The 16,076-nt window shown below is 31.8% G+C and overlaps 1 protein-coding gene across 12 annotated transcripts in view; it reads left to right on the forward strand.

The window, feature by feature from the left end:
• The window catches only part of LOC136984696 (DNA-binding protein RFX2-like), a 162,677-nt gene that overhangs the window by 115,403 nt on the left and 31,198 nt on the right, over positions 1–16,076 (forward strand). For all 12 annotated transcript variants that reach the window (XM_067281782.1, XM_067281779.1, XM_067281780.1 and 9 more), the window contains 5 exons: positions 4,919–5,100; positions 9,832–9,948; positions 10,535–10,787; positions 10,867–10,958; positions 11,020–11,165. In XM_067281782.1, coding sequence (XP_067137883.1) covers positions 4,919–5,100; positions 9,832–9,948; positions 10,535–10,787; positions 10,867–10,958; positions 11,020–11,165 — 790 coding nt within the window. The remainder of the gene's footprint in view (positions 1–4,918; positions 5,101–9,831; positions 9,949–10,534; positions 10,788–10,866; positions 10,959–11,019; positions 11,166–16,076) is intronic.

Consider the following 16,076-nt stretch of genomic DNA (forward strand, 5'->3'; position numbering starts at 1 on the left):
GATGAAATTCCTCACTACCAACATACGCAACAAAAGCACTTGTGGTGACTTGTGCAGTCTTGGAGCCATTTGTAAAAACTTTGATGATGGTAGCACAGTCATGAGCCCCAAGGCCCCTTCTGAGTGCAGGATGAGGGAGGTCTGCTAAAGTCTACTTATTTCATAACAGGATGCATCATACACGTTGCCTGAGACAATAACACTTTTACCACAAGGAAAAATAAATCTGTCTGTACAGCACTGGATCTGCTGCAAGATGGAGGGCTTCCCTGCAAGCACAGGAAGAGCAGCGTTAGACACGGTGGAATAACATCTGGTCAGGCACAGGAGTGCCAGGCGTTGTGCTGTTTTGAGATGCCGATGATTATGGGAATGGAAGGCCACCTCTCCCCATAAAGCAGAAGCATAACAAATAGTGGGCAAAAACACCAGTCATAGATGGCATTGACAACTGCATGATCAAGTCCCCAGCTGTTCCTGGCAACTTGAAGCAGATTATTAAAAACAATGTTGGTACGGTTAGTTACGTACATAATGTGTTTCTTCCAGGTTAGCCTGTGATCAATGATCACACCAAGGAAATGTTCCTCTATTTTAATGGAAGAGTCTCTGAAGCATACACACAAAACACATCAATACAAATTTGTTGATGAGTAGGCAGCTGTGAAAACAATGCCTTTAGTCTTTGTTGCATTGAATATTAACTTAATACTGACACCACATTTGTCTACTTTTGTCAAAATATCATTGGCAGCAGTCTCTATCGGGAACCTAGAATTGGCCAGAAAGACAAGAAAGGCATCATTGGCATAGGCAAAGACCCTGCACCAATGATCAAACTGAAGCCAGAGAAAGCTGTCAAACAAAATTGTCCAAAACAGTGGGCCACAAACAGAGCCCTGCAGACATCCCTGTTGGAGCTGTTTACCTATTCTGATTGTGGCCACTCTATCCTTAAGGAAGTCCTTTACTAAATTGAATAAATTTTCTGGGCATCCATTTTCACTCAGCTGGTTTAGGATCTGCGGCCACCATGCCAAGTTAAAAACATTTTTTAAATCTAGGCTAAGTCCAAACATGTAGGCATGCTCAGAAAGTAGATCTTTGATGTGGGTCTTGAGGTTCATCAAGGCATCTATGATCCTCTTTGCTTTCTAAATCCATACCGGGTGCTATGGTAAAGTCTCCGAGACTCCCAGAACCAATAAAGCCTGTTAAATAAAAGTTTGTCTAGCACTTTGCCTAAGGACAACAGAAGAGAGATGTTTCGCATGTTGCTAACTGTGAGTGGCTTTCCGCACTTTTTAGGAATGATAATAAAATTGCGCATTTTTCCAGGGACAAGGGAAGATGCCTTTCTGCAGGCAGATATTGAAAATTTTGAGAAGGTCTGCCCAGGCATTCCAGATCTTCCGAATGATGTCAGCATTAATCTGATCTGGACCCGCAACTTTCCATCTGGCAACCTTCTGGCATCGCAAACCTTCTGGCAACCATTGGCAACTTTGGCAACCATTTCTTCAGTTCTGGATCTGGATGGCCTGCACTCATCATCCAATGTTGCCTATCCTTTCTTAAAACCATGAAAACCAATCATAAACTGTTTAATATAGTATCACCATAAACATGCTGCAGGCTGATAGTATCTCTGAAGCAGATTTTCCCAATTTAGACATGAACTTGATGCTGAAATTTAAATTATTGTCATTGTTTAAATTTAAGTATAAAAAAATAAAAGTTTATAAAGCAATGTAGAGGTGCCTTTCAGATCCAGGCTGTAGACAGTGTAATTATCTAGTTTGCCTAGATCTGACTCCAGCAGTGTTTTTAGGAAAAAGTTTGAATGCATCTTGAATAAATTTATAATAGTATAGAAAAATTGCAGATTGAAAAAATTGTTGCCAAATCACCAATTGGCTTGAAATATCACTGAATCTTACAATAAATTACCAGACCTAGCAACATTGCTCACACATTGCCTGTCCTTTGCTATACAGTGCCATTATCAAGTTGGCACCCTCCAAAAGTGACAACAACCATACATCATATGGCCATCTATGGCAAACCACTTGCTGAAAGGATGATCTGTCTACCATTAATTTTGCAGTACAACATGTCTATTGTTATGTTCAAATGCCAGCCATGATAAAATGATGTGAAGGATACATATTGAAAATTATGAAATCTAAATTCTTAAAAAAATTTCATTTCTAGTTTGATTTGTCACTCTGTTAGAATAAACATTAAAATAATTGAGAAATACTTTTAGAATTGAATCACAGTTCAGGATTATTGCAGTGTGAAACATGATTCATTTTGTCATGCTCTTTAAAGTAAGCCTGTAAATATATGATTTTATAATACAACTCATTTAAATTATTGTTTTATGTTTATTATGTAAACTTCAAAAGGAACTTAAATGAATTTTATTATGTAAGGTAGTTACCATACCCAAACTTTTCAATTGCAGGCCGAATTGCATATACACTATACCATTAATGTTCATGGACATCAATATTCAGGAATTAAATCATTTGAAATCAGAAATTCATGCACGAAAATTTCAACTTTTCATGAAAAGTTTTGATCCTTTGGGAAATGACAGATTATGTCCTTGGACTTCTATAAACTGGAGTTGGCACCTGTACAAATTGGATGTTCAAGCAAGCAAAATGCTGAAAGATCATTGTAGTCACTCATATGGTGTCTGTCATAAGTTATGTTATGGTTTTTTTCTTTTAGCTTAAATAAAGTGACTTTTGCAGCACTATAAACCATTGCATAGTATATTTATTTAATAAAACTATTCATTTTTCTGAAATTTTTTTAAACAGCAGTAATACACGAAGTCTTGGAATATGTTACAAATTTGACCTTGAAAATGGAATTCAAACTTTGAGAATTCAATGTTCATGAAGGTTTATTCAATCCCAATTATTCATGACCATGGAGATCAGTGTAATTTGTAGGTAGTCAGGCCACACCCAACAGTCACAAGTGGATAAAACCACTGAACACTGATGGGTCATGGGTTCACATCTTACGAATCCATGTGGAGTTTTCCAAGTTTTCTTCATGTGTCTATCACCTAAATAGGGATCAGTTCATCATAGAAAGTCTTCTCAGGAGGCACTCCTCTTTTGCAGATTGTCCATGTATTGTGTTGTCTTATCCCATTAATCCTACAATTCTAGATGGATCACAAATATTTTGTATATTCCATATATACAGTTTGTTTCAAAATTATAAACACATCCAACTTTTCTCAATAATAAAAACATTAACAATAGTAATGTATTTATTATATTATTAAGTTGTTTAAAACATCAATTTAAAATTTTCTGAAATTTTTACAGCAATCTGATAATACAAAAAAAATTATCACAGATTTTTAATTTTTGATTGTTTCAAAGTATAAACACAGGTGCACAAAAAATCGATTTGTGATGTCTCAATAATTTGTAGGACCACCATTTGATTTAATTAATTCAAATACTCTATCAGGCATACATTTTAATAGTTTTTGAAGTTGTTTTTGTTTAATATTTTCTCAACAATCCATGATAGCTAATCTCAGTTCATTTACAGTGTTGTATTGTCTGTTTTGGACATAAACAAGATGGCTCATAATTCCCCAAACATTATCTATCGGGTTCATATCTGGCCATCAGGGCTCTGTGATGGCCAATCAATTACATTTTTTTTTTTTTTTTTTTTTTCTCCAGCAAACTACACCTCCACACACTTTTCATGGAAAATGTGTGGAAAGTATGATTTTTATATTATATGTAAGTTTCAGCTTATTTATTTGTTTAAAATATATAAATATTTTGATATTTGCATTATCTGGGATTAATAGTATCTTGATTTTAAATTATTGGATTATTCAATTTTTCTATTGAAATTTTAAAAAAAGTAACTGCCAAGTTATTAAGATGCTGATGCTAACTTTAGGAGGAAATGCTTTATTGAAAATTGAAAAAATGTTATAATTTGTTTGCTTTTCATATTTAATAATTTTCATATTAAACAGTTGCTTTTTAATGCTGTGAAATAATAACAATGAATTTCCAAGGGCAAAATATCACCAGCAAATACTTTTATCATTAGCAGTTAACTTGTAACACTGAACTGTTTAAAAAATATATAATCTTTTTATCAATAGTTTTTATTCAAAATGAGCAATTATTTATTGTGACATTGTCACTGTGCTGAACTGCAATTTTTAATCATATTCTTAATTTATTTAATTTAAAATATATGCTCTCAATCTCAAATTAGTAGTATCTTGCCTCTGTACATCATACTTTTTCTGATAACAACAGAGTCATGTCAGTCAAATATGTAACTTCATTCTGGGAAAAATTTTTGAATTAACTACAGAAATCACATAATTTCTGTAGTTAATTGGGCTTCCTGCCCCTAAGCTTTCCCTATCTGGTCTTGACTTTCACCTACCTAACTGTTCTCGAGATTAAGGAAGGTCAGGCAGACAGACAACATTGGGAATTTATAGGTCTACAGTTTTTCAAATTGCAGCCAATAAATTAATTGGCTTTTGTTGTATTTTTATAAACTTATTCTCATTGCATTAAAATTATTAAAATTCTATTTAAATTTATTTTTAAAAATTTAAAACTTCGAATATAAAATTTATCAAGAAGAAATTTTTAAAGATTTACAACTAAATTTGTTTAGTCCTTTTTCAAGAAATTGTATATTTTAAACAACAGTCCAAAAGTTTTGAATAAAGTATTGTTTTTTAATATTTTATTACAAAAATTATTAATGTATTTTTATGAGGTAGACTGTTAATCTAAAATGTTTGTATAGTTTCTTAATATTTTTTAAACTACTTATATCTCTATTTATATCATTTTTATTTGTAATATGTTTACAATAGTTACATTTCTTTCAGGTTCAATGGTTAATAGATAATTATGAAACTGCAGAAGGTGTTAGTTTACCTAGAAGTACACTCTATAATCATTACTTAAGGCATTGTGCAGAACATAAATTAGAACCAGTAAATGCAGCATCATTTGGTAAATTAATAAGATCTGTATTTCTTGGTTTAAGAACGAGAAGATTAGGTACCAGGTATGTTAATGTAGAATAATTTCTCATTAATTAAAATTTATATTTTGAAATTTCTAGTATATTATTATTTATTTAATATTATATTATAAAATACGATAAAACATAAAATAAACAAATTTACTTTTCAATTGAAGCTTCTATGAAATTAAATACTCATCTTCAAGGGAATGTAAAAGTCAAATAATTTTTAAATTTTAATTTAAATTAATAATTTTTTGTAAATTGAAGAGACAGTCGATTCAAAAAATTCTCTTGAACACCACCATTTTATATGTGTTCTAGTAATTCAAAAATTTAGCCATCAAACGAACAATCAAACCTTTTGCAATAATTCGTCACCAGAGAGAATACCAAAAAATCTGCATTTAACAGTGCATTCTTCTAGTGTATATAAAGGGCCGGAATTCCCAAATGGAACAGGATGGAAAACCGGAAGACGCTGTATGATCCACCAATTCTAATTTTTTAAAATTTATATTTTTAATTGGATAAAATTTTTGTGTTTTAACTAGAGATGGCCAAGTAGCCTATAAAGGAAGGTCAGGTCGTCTAAAAGTTTTATACGTGCTAGAACACTAGAATCGACTGTGTCTTCAATTTACAAAAAATTTAGCCACCAGACGAAATCCTACAATTAAATTAATAATTTTTAATATGACCTTCATAGGCAGCTAGCTATACAGGCAGCTAAACGGCAAGACATACTATCAATGAGGCAATTAGTAATTGCCTGAGGTATCCTTTGCCAACCTGTGTCTACTGCAGCATGCATGTCATCTATGGTATATAGCAGTGGCCTCATGTCAGATGAGGTCTCACAGATGTTTGTTGGGAGAGAGATCTGGTGAGGCTGCTGGGATGTGAATTCCATTCAGACTGGTGAGAATTTGTTATGCAACATGCAGTCAGGCATTGTCGTATTGGAACACCATGTCGGGTGTGGTCTGCACCAGTGGCTGAACCATAGGCCCCACAATTTGTATTACATACTGGTCCATTGTCAGAGTACCAGAAATGTGTTCCAGGGCTGATCTAAATGTGATCCACTGATCTAACATGATGTCTTCCAAACCATAATGCCCAATGTGGGGCCAGTGTGATACTCAGTGAAAAGAGCTGGCATGTAGTGTTTTCTGGGATCTCATCACATCTGTCCACAGACAAATGTGATTCATTCATAAATAATACTCGATGCGATTCAGTGGTCTAGATGCAATGACAATGACACCATGCCAGGCATGCAGCCCTGTGTCAAGCAGTTAATGGCACCTCCATTGTTGGTTGCCATGCATGCATGCAACCTGTTGTGAATGGTTTGGGTGACCATAGATGCACTGTTGACAGTGACAGGCAGCTTCAAATGTCATGCTGTGGTGAATGGGTTCCAACAGACTGTTCAGCAAATCTGCCAGTCTGTGCGCTCTGTCATGCACCAGTGTGATCCACTCTCTCTTCGGCATGTTTGCAGATGTTCCTGTGTCCATCATGTCACACAACACTGGATGGTACTCATATCATGTCCAACATGTGTGGCAACTGCATGCATCAATAAACTGAGGTTATGCAACTCCAGGATACAGTCTCATTACCTAACCATTAACTGGTGGTATTCAGCTCGCTGTTGTCTCCAAGGCATTTTCTATACTACTTCAAAAGTTTGGCTGTTACAACCCATTGCTGATAGTATTTACAGCCTGAGCCAACTACAGAGCAGTGTTCAGTAATGCAGATCATTAAGTCAGAATTTTCAGTGGCTTACTGGGCAAAGCTAACAATATTCTGAGCATCACTGAACAATTATTCTTTGCTAGACAACTATGAAAACTGGTGGATGAAGTTAAAATTAAATAAAAATAAATATAATAAAAGCTTAAAATAGTAATTCTATCTTTAAAAATGAAATTATTTAATCCATCATGAGCTGCTATTACAATCATAAGCATAAAATTCATCAAAGTAAAAACAAAAAAAAAAATGGAGTGATGTCACTAAACACAGTAAGTCAATTAAAAGTAGTCTGAGTAAATGAGTAAGAATTCTTACACTGGGTGGAGTCAGAATTGCTAAGAATATCGTTCAGTATTGTGGCACAACCTGACTAAGTTAGAATTCTGTGTTACTAAACACGGTCTTGTCCTTTATAGCCCAAAATTGGGTATCGCAAGACTCTATGTGTACACAAACTTAATCATTTGGTGTGGCTATGCATAGTCCCTTGGAATGTTGCAACTTCATTTTTGAAGAGTGTATGTTATGTAGTATCTATTAGACGTATTTTGAAACCGTGCCGGTAGTTTTTGTTGATTCATAAACTCCATAAGGTTTAGATACATGGACACTTGGCAATGTTTATCAAAAAGTTTATTTCAGTCAGTACATACACCTGTATTTGTGTAAGTTTTAGGCTGCATAGGCCCCTTTTCAGCCGACTAAAAAACATAATACACACAAATCAGTCATAAGATAAAATAAAATAAAATATATACATAAAACACTTTTACATGTGCGAGAGCTTATTTATGACTATGCTAACATACCATAAGACTTCAGATCTTTAAGGATTTTCCTTGGAAATCTATGCAGTTTACATTATCACATAACTGCAATCTCTGCAGGTTCTTGTGAAAGGTCTGGTAAGGCTAAAACCGACATAAATCAGTTAAAGTTAATTCTATATTATTTTGCATAAGTCCATACTGTTAAACAGTCAATACATACCTCTACGGACATTATATGTAAACATTCTTCCTTAACCTCTATCTTACAAAAGGTAAAAAATATTTTGAACAAACCAGTAGGGTTTTGCGAACTTTATATTCGAATATTTTAGAGGCATTCCTCTTGACATTTATCTTGCAGAGATTGGCTAAAACAAGTAATGTTCGTTAAGAACTGCACCGACATAAGAATTCATTATAATGGTCGAACCGAGTGAAGTTCAGTAAACCGTATTGACATACCTTTTTGTGTTCGAGTATCATGTGCTGTTTTATTCTCGAAAGGCGTTCTGCGTAATGTCTGGTTTTTCAGATGACTGTATAAAACTTGGACGCTCGTTGGTTTTAATTTGGCATGTTAATTCATGGTGAACCTTTAAACTTCCTGCCAATACTGGTTCTCTCTAGACTATAGAAACCTTGTTTTTGAGCGAACTTCTGATCTCGGTCTCCTTTCTCATAACACGTACTATTTCTGCTGAGTTATGCTAATTTAAATATTTCTATGTGGCTGATACGCCACCTGTTGGATGATTACTATCCATTAAAGTAAAGTTCAATTTTATAAAATTATCGTTTTTTTTTTGACAATATTTTAATCTTACAATATTTTCAACCAATTCTCACTTATTTTCATACTTAGGTTTCTGTTTATACACTTTTTGTTTTTGATGATCTCTATACTTTCTTTGAATTTTCGGTTATAAGCCCCTTTCTCTCTATGAAGAATTTTCACTTTATTTCCATTTATATTACAGTTGTTGTTATATTACAGTTGTACAGTTTTACAATAGTATCTATTAGTTTCACAAATTTGTCATTGTACACTAACTAACAAATCTATATTAGAATGTGTTTGCCTTCAAAAAGTGTACTCTTAATATGACTTTTTTAAAGAAATTTCTACTATTCTATTTAATATGTGATATTACATATTTTATTTACATTAATTTGTTTAAAAAACTGAGAATAACTGAAAAACAAATGTGAGACCGCCTTCAGTCAAACAGGCCCTTAAACTTTGTTTTTTGTTTTTTTAATTTTTTGTGGTTCAAAAATTAATGTACAAACCTGGGGCCATATTCTGGTCACTGTCTCTGGTCTCTTGTCTCTCACAAGCCTGTTGCTGATTGGCTAATCATTTGGATTAGCCAATTAATAACAGGCTTGTGAGAGACCAGAGACAGTGACCAGAATATGGCCCCTGGTTTGGAATTAGCAAGAGAGCACTACATTTTAATCTTTTAATATTGTCTTTTGTATAAATTAGCAACTTTTATGCCAATGAGAGACTATCTTATAGAAAACATTATTATTCACTCTTGTATCATAAATCCATATTTTCTCAGTACACACTGTTTCCACTATCACTTAATTCTTCTATTCTTGGTTTTCTCCTAAATAATGTAGTGTTTTTCTGTAAAAAAAACTATCTCCTTTAATAATGAACTTTCTAGTTTTTTCTTCATGTTGTTTTTCTTTTTCTGCATTGGAAGTATGAATTAATCAACACACAAAAAAACTTTTTTTATATCCCAGTATGAACAGATTTAGACAAAATGAACATTTTCAACCATAAACTTGGTCTTCATCAGGCTATTGACCAGTATAAATTTGAAACCCAAATTTGAACGTGTTTAAAAATTTTGTCTAAATCTGTTCATACTGGGATATAAAAACGTTTTTTTGTGTGTTGATTTATCCTTTCCAGGAATTGTGCAAGAAGTTGAAGTATGAATCATTAATATACTTAGTTGTTTATTTTAAATAAATTTGATTTAGAGCATATTTACGTAAATAACTAATATATTGATCAGAATTACTGTTTTTATTTTTGACTTACCTGTATCCTGAAAATATGTATTCAGATAATTGAAATCATTTATGTAGCATATAAACTTGATATTCATAGGAAAATTTTATCTGTGTTGTTGTTCTTATTTGCATATACACTAAAAAGATACTATGAAAATTTAAGATTTCTATACAATAATTCAATATTTATTTTTAATAGAGGTAATTCAAAGTACCATTACTATGGGATACGTGTAAAACCAAATTCTCCACTTAATCAAATAACAGATGATGTAACAACAGCTCTTAGACAACAGCCTTTAGGACAAACAAAAAGGTAAAGTTTTTATATATTTATGTTTTTATTAAATTACCAAATGAATTAAGAATAAGTAATAAATATTTTAATTTATAATTAAAAATTAATTTGATAAAGTTATATTTTTGTTATTTTATATATAAGTTTAATATTTTTTGAGTACAGTGGAACCTTGCTTAATGAGTACCTCTCATAATAAGTAATTCACATAATAAGCAAAACAAATTGTAAAAAAGTAATGCTTAACATTAGTTTCCAAGAATCTATTGATGGCAGAAGGAATGAATAAAAATTTAATGCAAATTTTTGTTCATTCCTTAATGTTTAATGCAAATTTGCATTAAATTTTTGTTTGCTTGATGATGACAAACATAGGTTTGTTGAAAGTGCTAGCAATAAAAAACTATTAATAATATCATACTCAGTGAGTTTTCCTTCCTGCTATTTAACATTTGGCATGAGGATCAAGCTGTATTATAATGTATTGATGATATTAAGTAAGGACTCACTGTATTTTTCAATGTTAAATTATTTACAGCAACTATAACTTAAATATTTATTAAAAGATAACTTATTAAAGTTTTTATGTTTTAATTTCTTCAAGGTTAAAACCGAACAATTCCACAAAATCTGATAATTCAGATGGAAATAGTACATCTAGTAGCTCTGTTACATCACAGACTGCAGAAGGCCTTCATAATCAGCAGCCTCAACAACAACATCAGCAATTTCTTGGTGATGCTTCAGCTGCAATTCCGAATTTTATTGATATTGATTTTGAAACATCATCATTATCTGATGGTATAAATCAGGATGATTTACTTGAATTTCGCAATTTGTACAGAGAACATTGTGAAGTAAGATACAATTACAAATATAAGAATATAAAATAAGTGTAACTATTATAAGTTTCTTATAAGTTTATTATCTTTAAAGGCATTTTTAGATGCTGTAGTAAATCTTCAGTTTTGTATGGTAGAAACCTTATGGCAGACGTTTTGGAGAACACAAAATAGCCATGGCCAAAAGTAAGTTGAAATTAGAAGATAATTATGTCCTACTATTTTAAAAAACTATAAATTTTTTTAGTGAGTATGAAAAATTACTCAGCAAGTCAAAATTATACCTTCTGTGCAAGTGTGAACCAGTTCAACAATTCGTTCGTCGAGCTGATTATCAGTTTTACCAAAATCTAGTCGATGTGCTCATTCCGGATGTTTTACGACCCATTCCAAGTAATTATTTTTCTGTCTTGAATTTTGTTTTAAGATTATAATAAATCAGTTTTGATATAGTGAAATTCAGTTGCTATATGTATTTGCCAAATGGTCTATAATTTTGCTATATTTTGAAATAATTATTAAGTAGTTTATCTTAAAAGTAGACAATGCTGCCTTTTTACATTTATCAGGTCAGTCCATAAGTCCATGCGCATTTTTATGACCTTGAGAAAAATCTTGTTTTGCTGTTAAACATGTCAGTCTAATGTGATAATTTTTACACTGAAGTGTTAAATTGGATCTCATTCATATAATACTGTTCAGAATTGTGAACATTTCAGTTGTTTATTTTCGTTAAAATGGAAGTAACCAACGAATACAAAAGACATCTATAATCTCCATATTAAACTGTGAAAGAAGAAGAATACAAAAGACATGTTTTGTACTTTTTATTTTTAAGTGGTGAGAATGCTACAAATGCAGCCAAAAAAATAAATACTGTACATAATCAAATTGTAATTAGTGCAAGGACTGTGCAGAAGTGGTTTGAAAGATTTAGAAACAATGATTTTAGTGTGGAGGATAAGGCTCGTTGGAAGACCCATTGACTTTGATGATGATGCTCTCTCTGCACTAGTTGAAGCAGAACCATCTTTAACAGTTTATGAAATTGTGGAACATTTAAATTCATTCCATGGAACTGTTCATAGACACCTACAACAAATCGGAAAAGTTTCAAAGCTAGGAAAATGGATACCACATGAACTGTCAATAGCTAACCGACAACAACGTGTAAACATTTGCACGTCTCTTTTATCCCGTATTGCTTTAGAACCTTTTCTTGGTTGGCTGGTTACTGGAGACGAAAAATGGATCCTCTGTAATAATGTGACAAGAAAAAGACAATGGATGGATCGCGACAAGCAGCCAAAACTGACTGCAAAAGGTGGTTGCATCCAAAAAAAACTTCTTTTGTCTGTTTGGTGGGATATGTCAGGTGTAATTCACTTTGAGCTGTTAGAACCTAATCAAACAATTACAGCTCAAATGTATTGTGAGCAATTAGAGCATTTAAATGAAAAATTGAAAAAAAAATCTACCGTCGTTAGTGAACAGAAAGCAGGTTCTCTTGCAGCATAACAATGCCAGACCACACGCTGCAAAAATAACTGTACAGAAATTTGAAAGCTACAACTGGGAAATTTTACCTCATCCACCACATTCACCAGATATTGCTTCCAGTGATTATCATCTTTTTCGCAGTTTGCAGAATTTTTTAAAAGGGAAAACTTTTGAGGATGAGAACAAGGTAAAAAAAAGGCTATTTTTGAATATTTTGATTCAAAACCGAAATCATTTTATGAAGACGGGATTAAAAAGCTACCATCAAGATGGCAAGAAATTGTACAAAATAATGGTGAATACATTATAGATTGAAATAAAATTTAATTAAAATTTTTTGCTGCTTTTTTTTGTAGATAAAAATACACATGAACTTATGGACTGACCTGATATTTTAATAATTAATTTAGGATTTAAAAATCCTGTGATATTTGGTTAAACATTTGAATTTTTTATATTATTTTTTACATGTTTGAGTAGGCTTTTGAATAATTGCTTATAATTATTAATATTAGCAAATTGTTTAAACACAATTTAGAACTAAATTTTGAATGTATTGCATTAGTTTTAATAAAGAAATGGTTGTCAGGTGAAACATATAATTAATTATGATAATTTGAAATTTCTTATTTATAGGCATCACAATGAATGTAACAGAAATATTTGAAATTCCAATAAATGATTAAAAGTTTCTATCCTCTGAAATTTTTAAGTAGAATTTTAAAGATAAAATGTAAAAAATTCCAAAAATAATATATTAAAAATATTTTAAATTCTTGTCAATGGTGATTGTATTTGTTTAATTCATAAGTTTAACTATTGAGACATTTGAGATGCTCATTTTCTTGAGTATTAGTTTAAAGTAGTTTGAATTAACAATTTTATCTCTTCATTTTGATGATTTCATCTAAAACAGATTTTCTTAACTATTAACATGGTATTGTTACTTGTTAAAATCAAAATAATCGTGCTTGTTTCAATGTCTAATTTCATATAAATTTTAAATTTGTTTACAAATGTGAAGACTTTCAAGCAGATAACTAATGACCATACTGCTATAATTCAGAGAAATAAAAATTTATCATTTTATCATATAGTTTCTCTATTTAGATTCCAACTCAGGTGGAGATACGTTGCTAAATATTTAGATGTTTTACGTGATTGGAAGTATCATTTCTGAAATATTGGATGTCTTCAGTTAGGTTTTCATATGAAAAGAGACATCTAAAATAAATCTTTTGTTTTAGAATAAAGTTAAAGTTATATAATTATCTAGACTATCTCTTACAGTAATTGTGTACTTATTGGTTGCTGTAATATCATCTTGCTCTCAGTTTATGATCAATAGGCTCAACAACAAAGTTTAAAAAAATTGTATCCATTTCATAATGGTAAAGTTTTGAATAGTATAGGGTCTTTCAACAAGGTGTCATTTTAAATCAACAGAAAAATGCAATATTTTTGTGAAAAGTGGTGATATTTTTATTTTAATCCAAAGTACAAACTCTGAGGTTAGTAATGGAATACAATATCTGCCAAATGTCCTCCTCAGTTCTTCTTACAAATGGTCATTCTTTTGATGAAATTTTTTATTGCATTTTCGCATAATAGTGGCTGTATTTCTCCAATAGCAGCTGTAATATTGTCTTTGAGTGCTTGAATCATTGCTGGAGCATTGGTGTAGACTTTACCTTTAACGTAGCCCCAAAGAAAAAAGTCTAATGATGTTAAATTGCTTGATCTTGGCAGCCAATTGAAGTCTCCATTTTGAGAAATCACATGTCCAGGAAATTTTTCATGCAATAGAGCCATTGTTTCACAAGCTGTGTGACAGGTGGCACTGTCCTGTTGAAAATAAATGTTCGTCTGCATCTATAGCATCAATTTTAGGCCAAAAAAATCAATCAACATGATTTCAACTCAGTCAGTCAGTCAACTCAGTTTTCAGCCACACTCTCAGCTACAGCGGCGATATTTCCAGGTGATTTGGCCGGACTAGCACGAGTTGGAGTCTTCACATCACTAACTTGTCTGAGATGTTCAAATTTATTGATTAAATTCACTATAACTGTGCAAGAAGGCACTTGATGAGGACCAAAAGTAGTATGAACTTTATGACCCATCTCTGCAATATTTTCAGCGTTTTTGTAGTGAATTTTCACTACTTCAGTGCATTGTGCGACTGTGTATCAATCCATATTTGAAAACCTCCTAGTTTTTACTTGTCAATGTCACCGCAATGAACAGATGTATGTTGAAAGTTGAAAAATGGCACAAAATTTAAAATGACACCTCTTGTTGAAAGACCCGGTAGATTCTCTGCTATATTTATGCTTCAAGATTTTTTTACAGTATTTTCTCCATGGACAATAAGAATTAATAACAAAAAGATTATTGCAACATTCAAATATGCATTCTTTAGTATGATTTGCAGTTAATTTAATGAATAAAATGTGTGTAATGTAAACAGATATATGTATTTTAAATAAATTAAGACATTTAGTGATGTGTGTGTGTGTGTGTGTATGTATAGGAAAAGTCCTAATAACGAACACCCTGTATAATGAACCAACTTACAACTTTTCTTTAGGTACTGACCATTTTATATTTATTTATATGCATTTTTCATCTTCTTTAAAGTACTTTTTGCTGATTCAATAGAAAATCATCGAAATTAGCGAATCAACTGAATCTGAGGAAAAGATTTATCAAACTGTTTTTGTTTTCCTTGTGTATCTTACTTTTGCATTTAGTCATATGATATGAACACCATCAGATGTTGAATAATCTAGATACCACTTGAGCAATCTCTATTTCACATGTTGTCCTCCATCCTGGAATTCAAAATGCTTGATCAACAGGGACTAAAAACCAGTTTTCATTTACAGAGGGGACAATTTTTTTTTGTAATTAAATTGCATATTTATTTCACAAAATTTCAATGTATTGTATTGATCACCATTGCACACTATTTATTCACTGGTAAGTACTGTACAAATTTGCTGTGTAGGGAAAAAACCACTCAATTTTAATCAGTTTGTAAATTTAAATTTTGAAATTTTGATGCATACAGTATTGAGGATTTTCTTTTTTACAATCTTATATATTGATACAATGGTAGAAAAAGAACAAAGATAAAAGCAACTCACTGTAGTGCAGAAGCTGAAAATTTTGAAAGTGGTTGATACAGAGGAAAAGAAATTGGATATTGCATTAAAATATGGCATTCCAAAATCAAGCCACTCAAGAATAGTTTCATATGAAAAAAACAAAAAGAAAAATGCAACATTAATAGGATCACATCGACTTAGAGGACTACCATGCACAAGCAATGAGCTTGACAGAAAACTTTTTGATTGGTTGATGGAAACAAGAAACAATTCTATTTCAGTCAATGGTCCAATGATGCAAGAAAAGGCATGGGAAGAAGCAGAAAACTTGGAATGAATGATTTCAAGTGTGAAGCCTGAGTGTTACTCGTGCTCATGTGTTAAAAATATCATAAAAATGTCAAATCAAGGGATCAAGCTTTGTTTCTAATGCTCATAGAAATTGGAAGAAAACTTTAAATAAAATCAGGAAATATTAAAATTATTAATCGAGAGAAAAATGTTTTTAAATAACCTTAAAAGGAGATGCAGTGCTATTATGTGTCACACTTATAAGGATTTGAAACAAATACGAGCATAAGTTTCAAGTTGCGATTAATTTCTTTTGATCGGATTAAAACACAGTGTCGAATTTAAACCTTTAGTAGCTCGAAATGGTCGGTCATCTGTCTAGATACAGGAACCCGACCAATCA

Source organism: Centruroides vittatus, unplaced genomic scaffold (genome assembly GCF_030686945.1).
Source record: "Centruroides vittatus isolate TY-2023 unplaced genomic scaffold, ASM3068694v2 contig_926, whole genome shotgun sequence".
NCBI lineage: Eukaryota > Metazoa > Arthropoda > Arachnida > Scorpiones > Buthidae > Centruroides > Centruroides vittatus.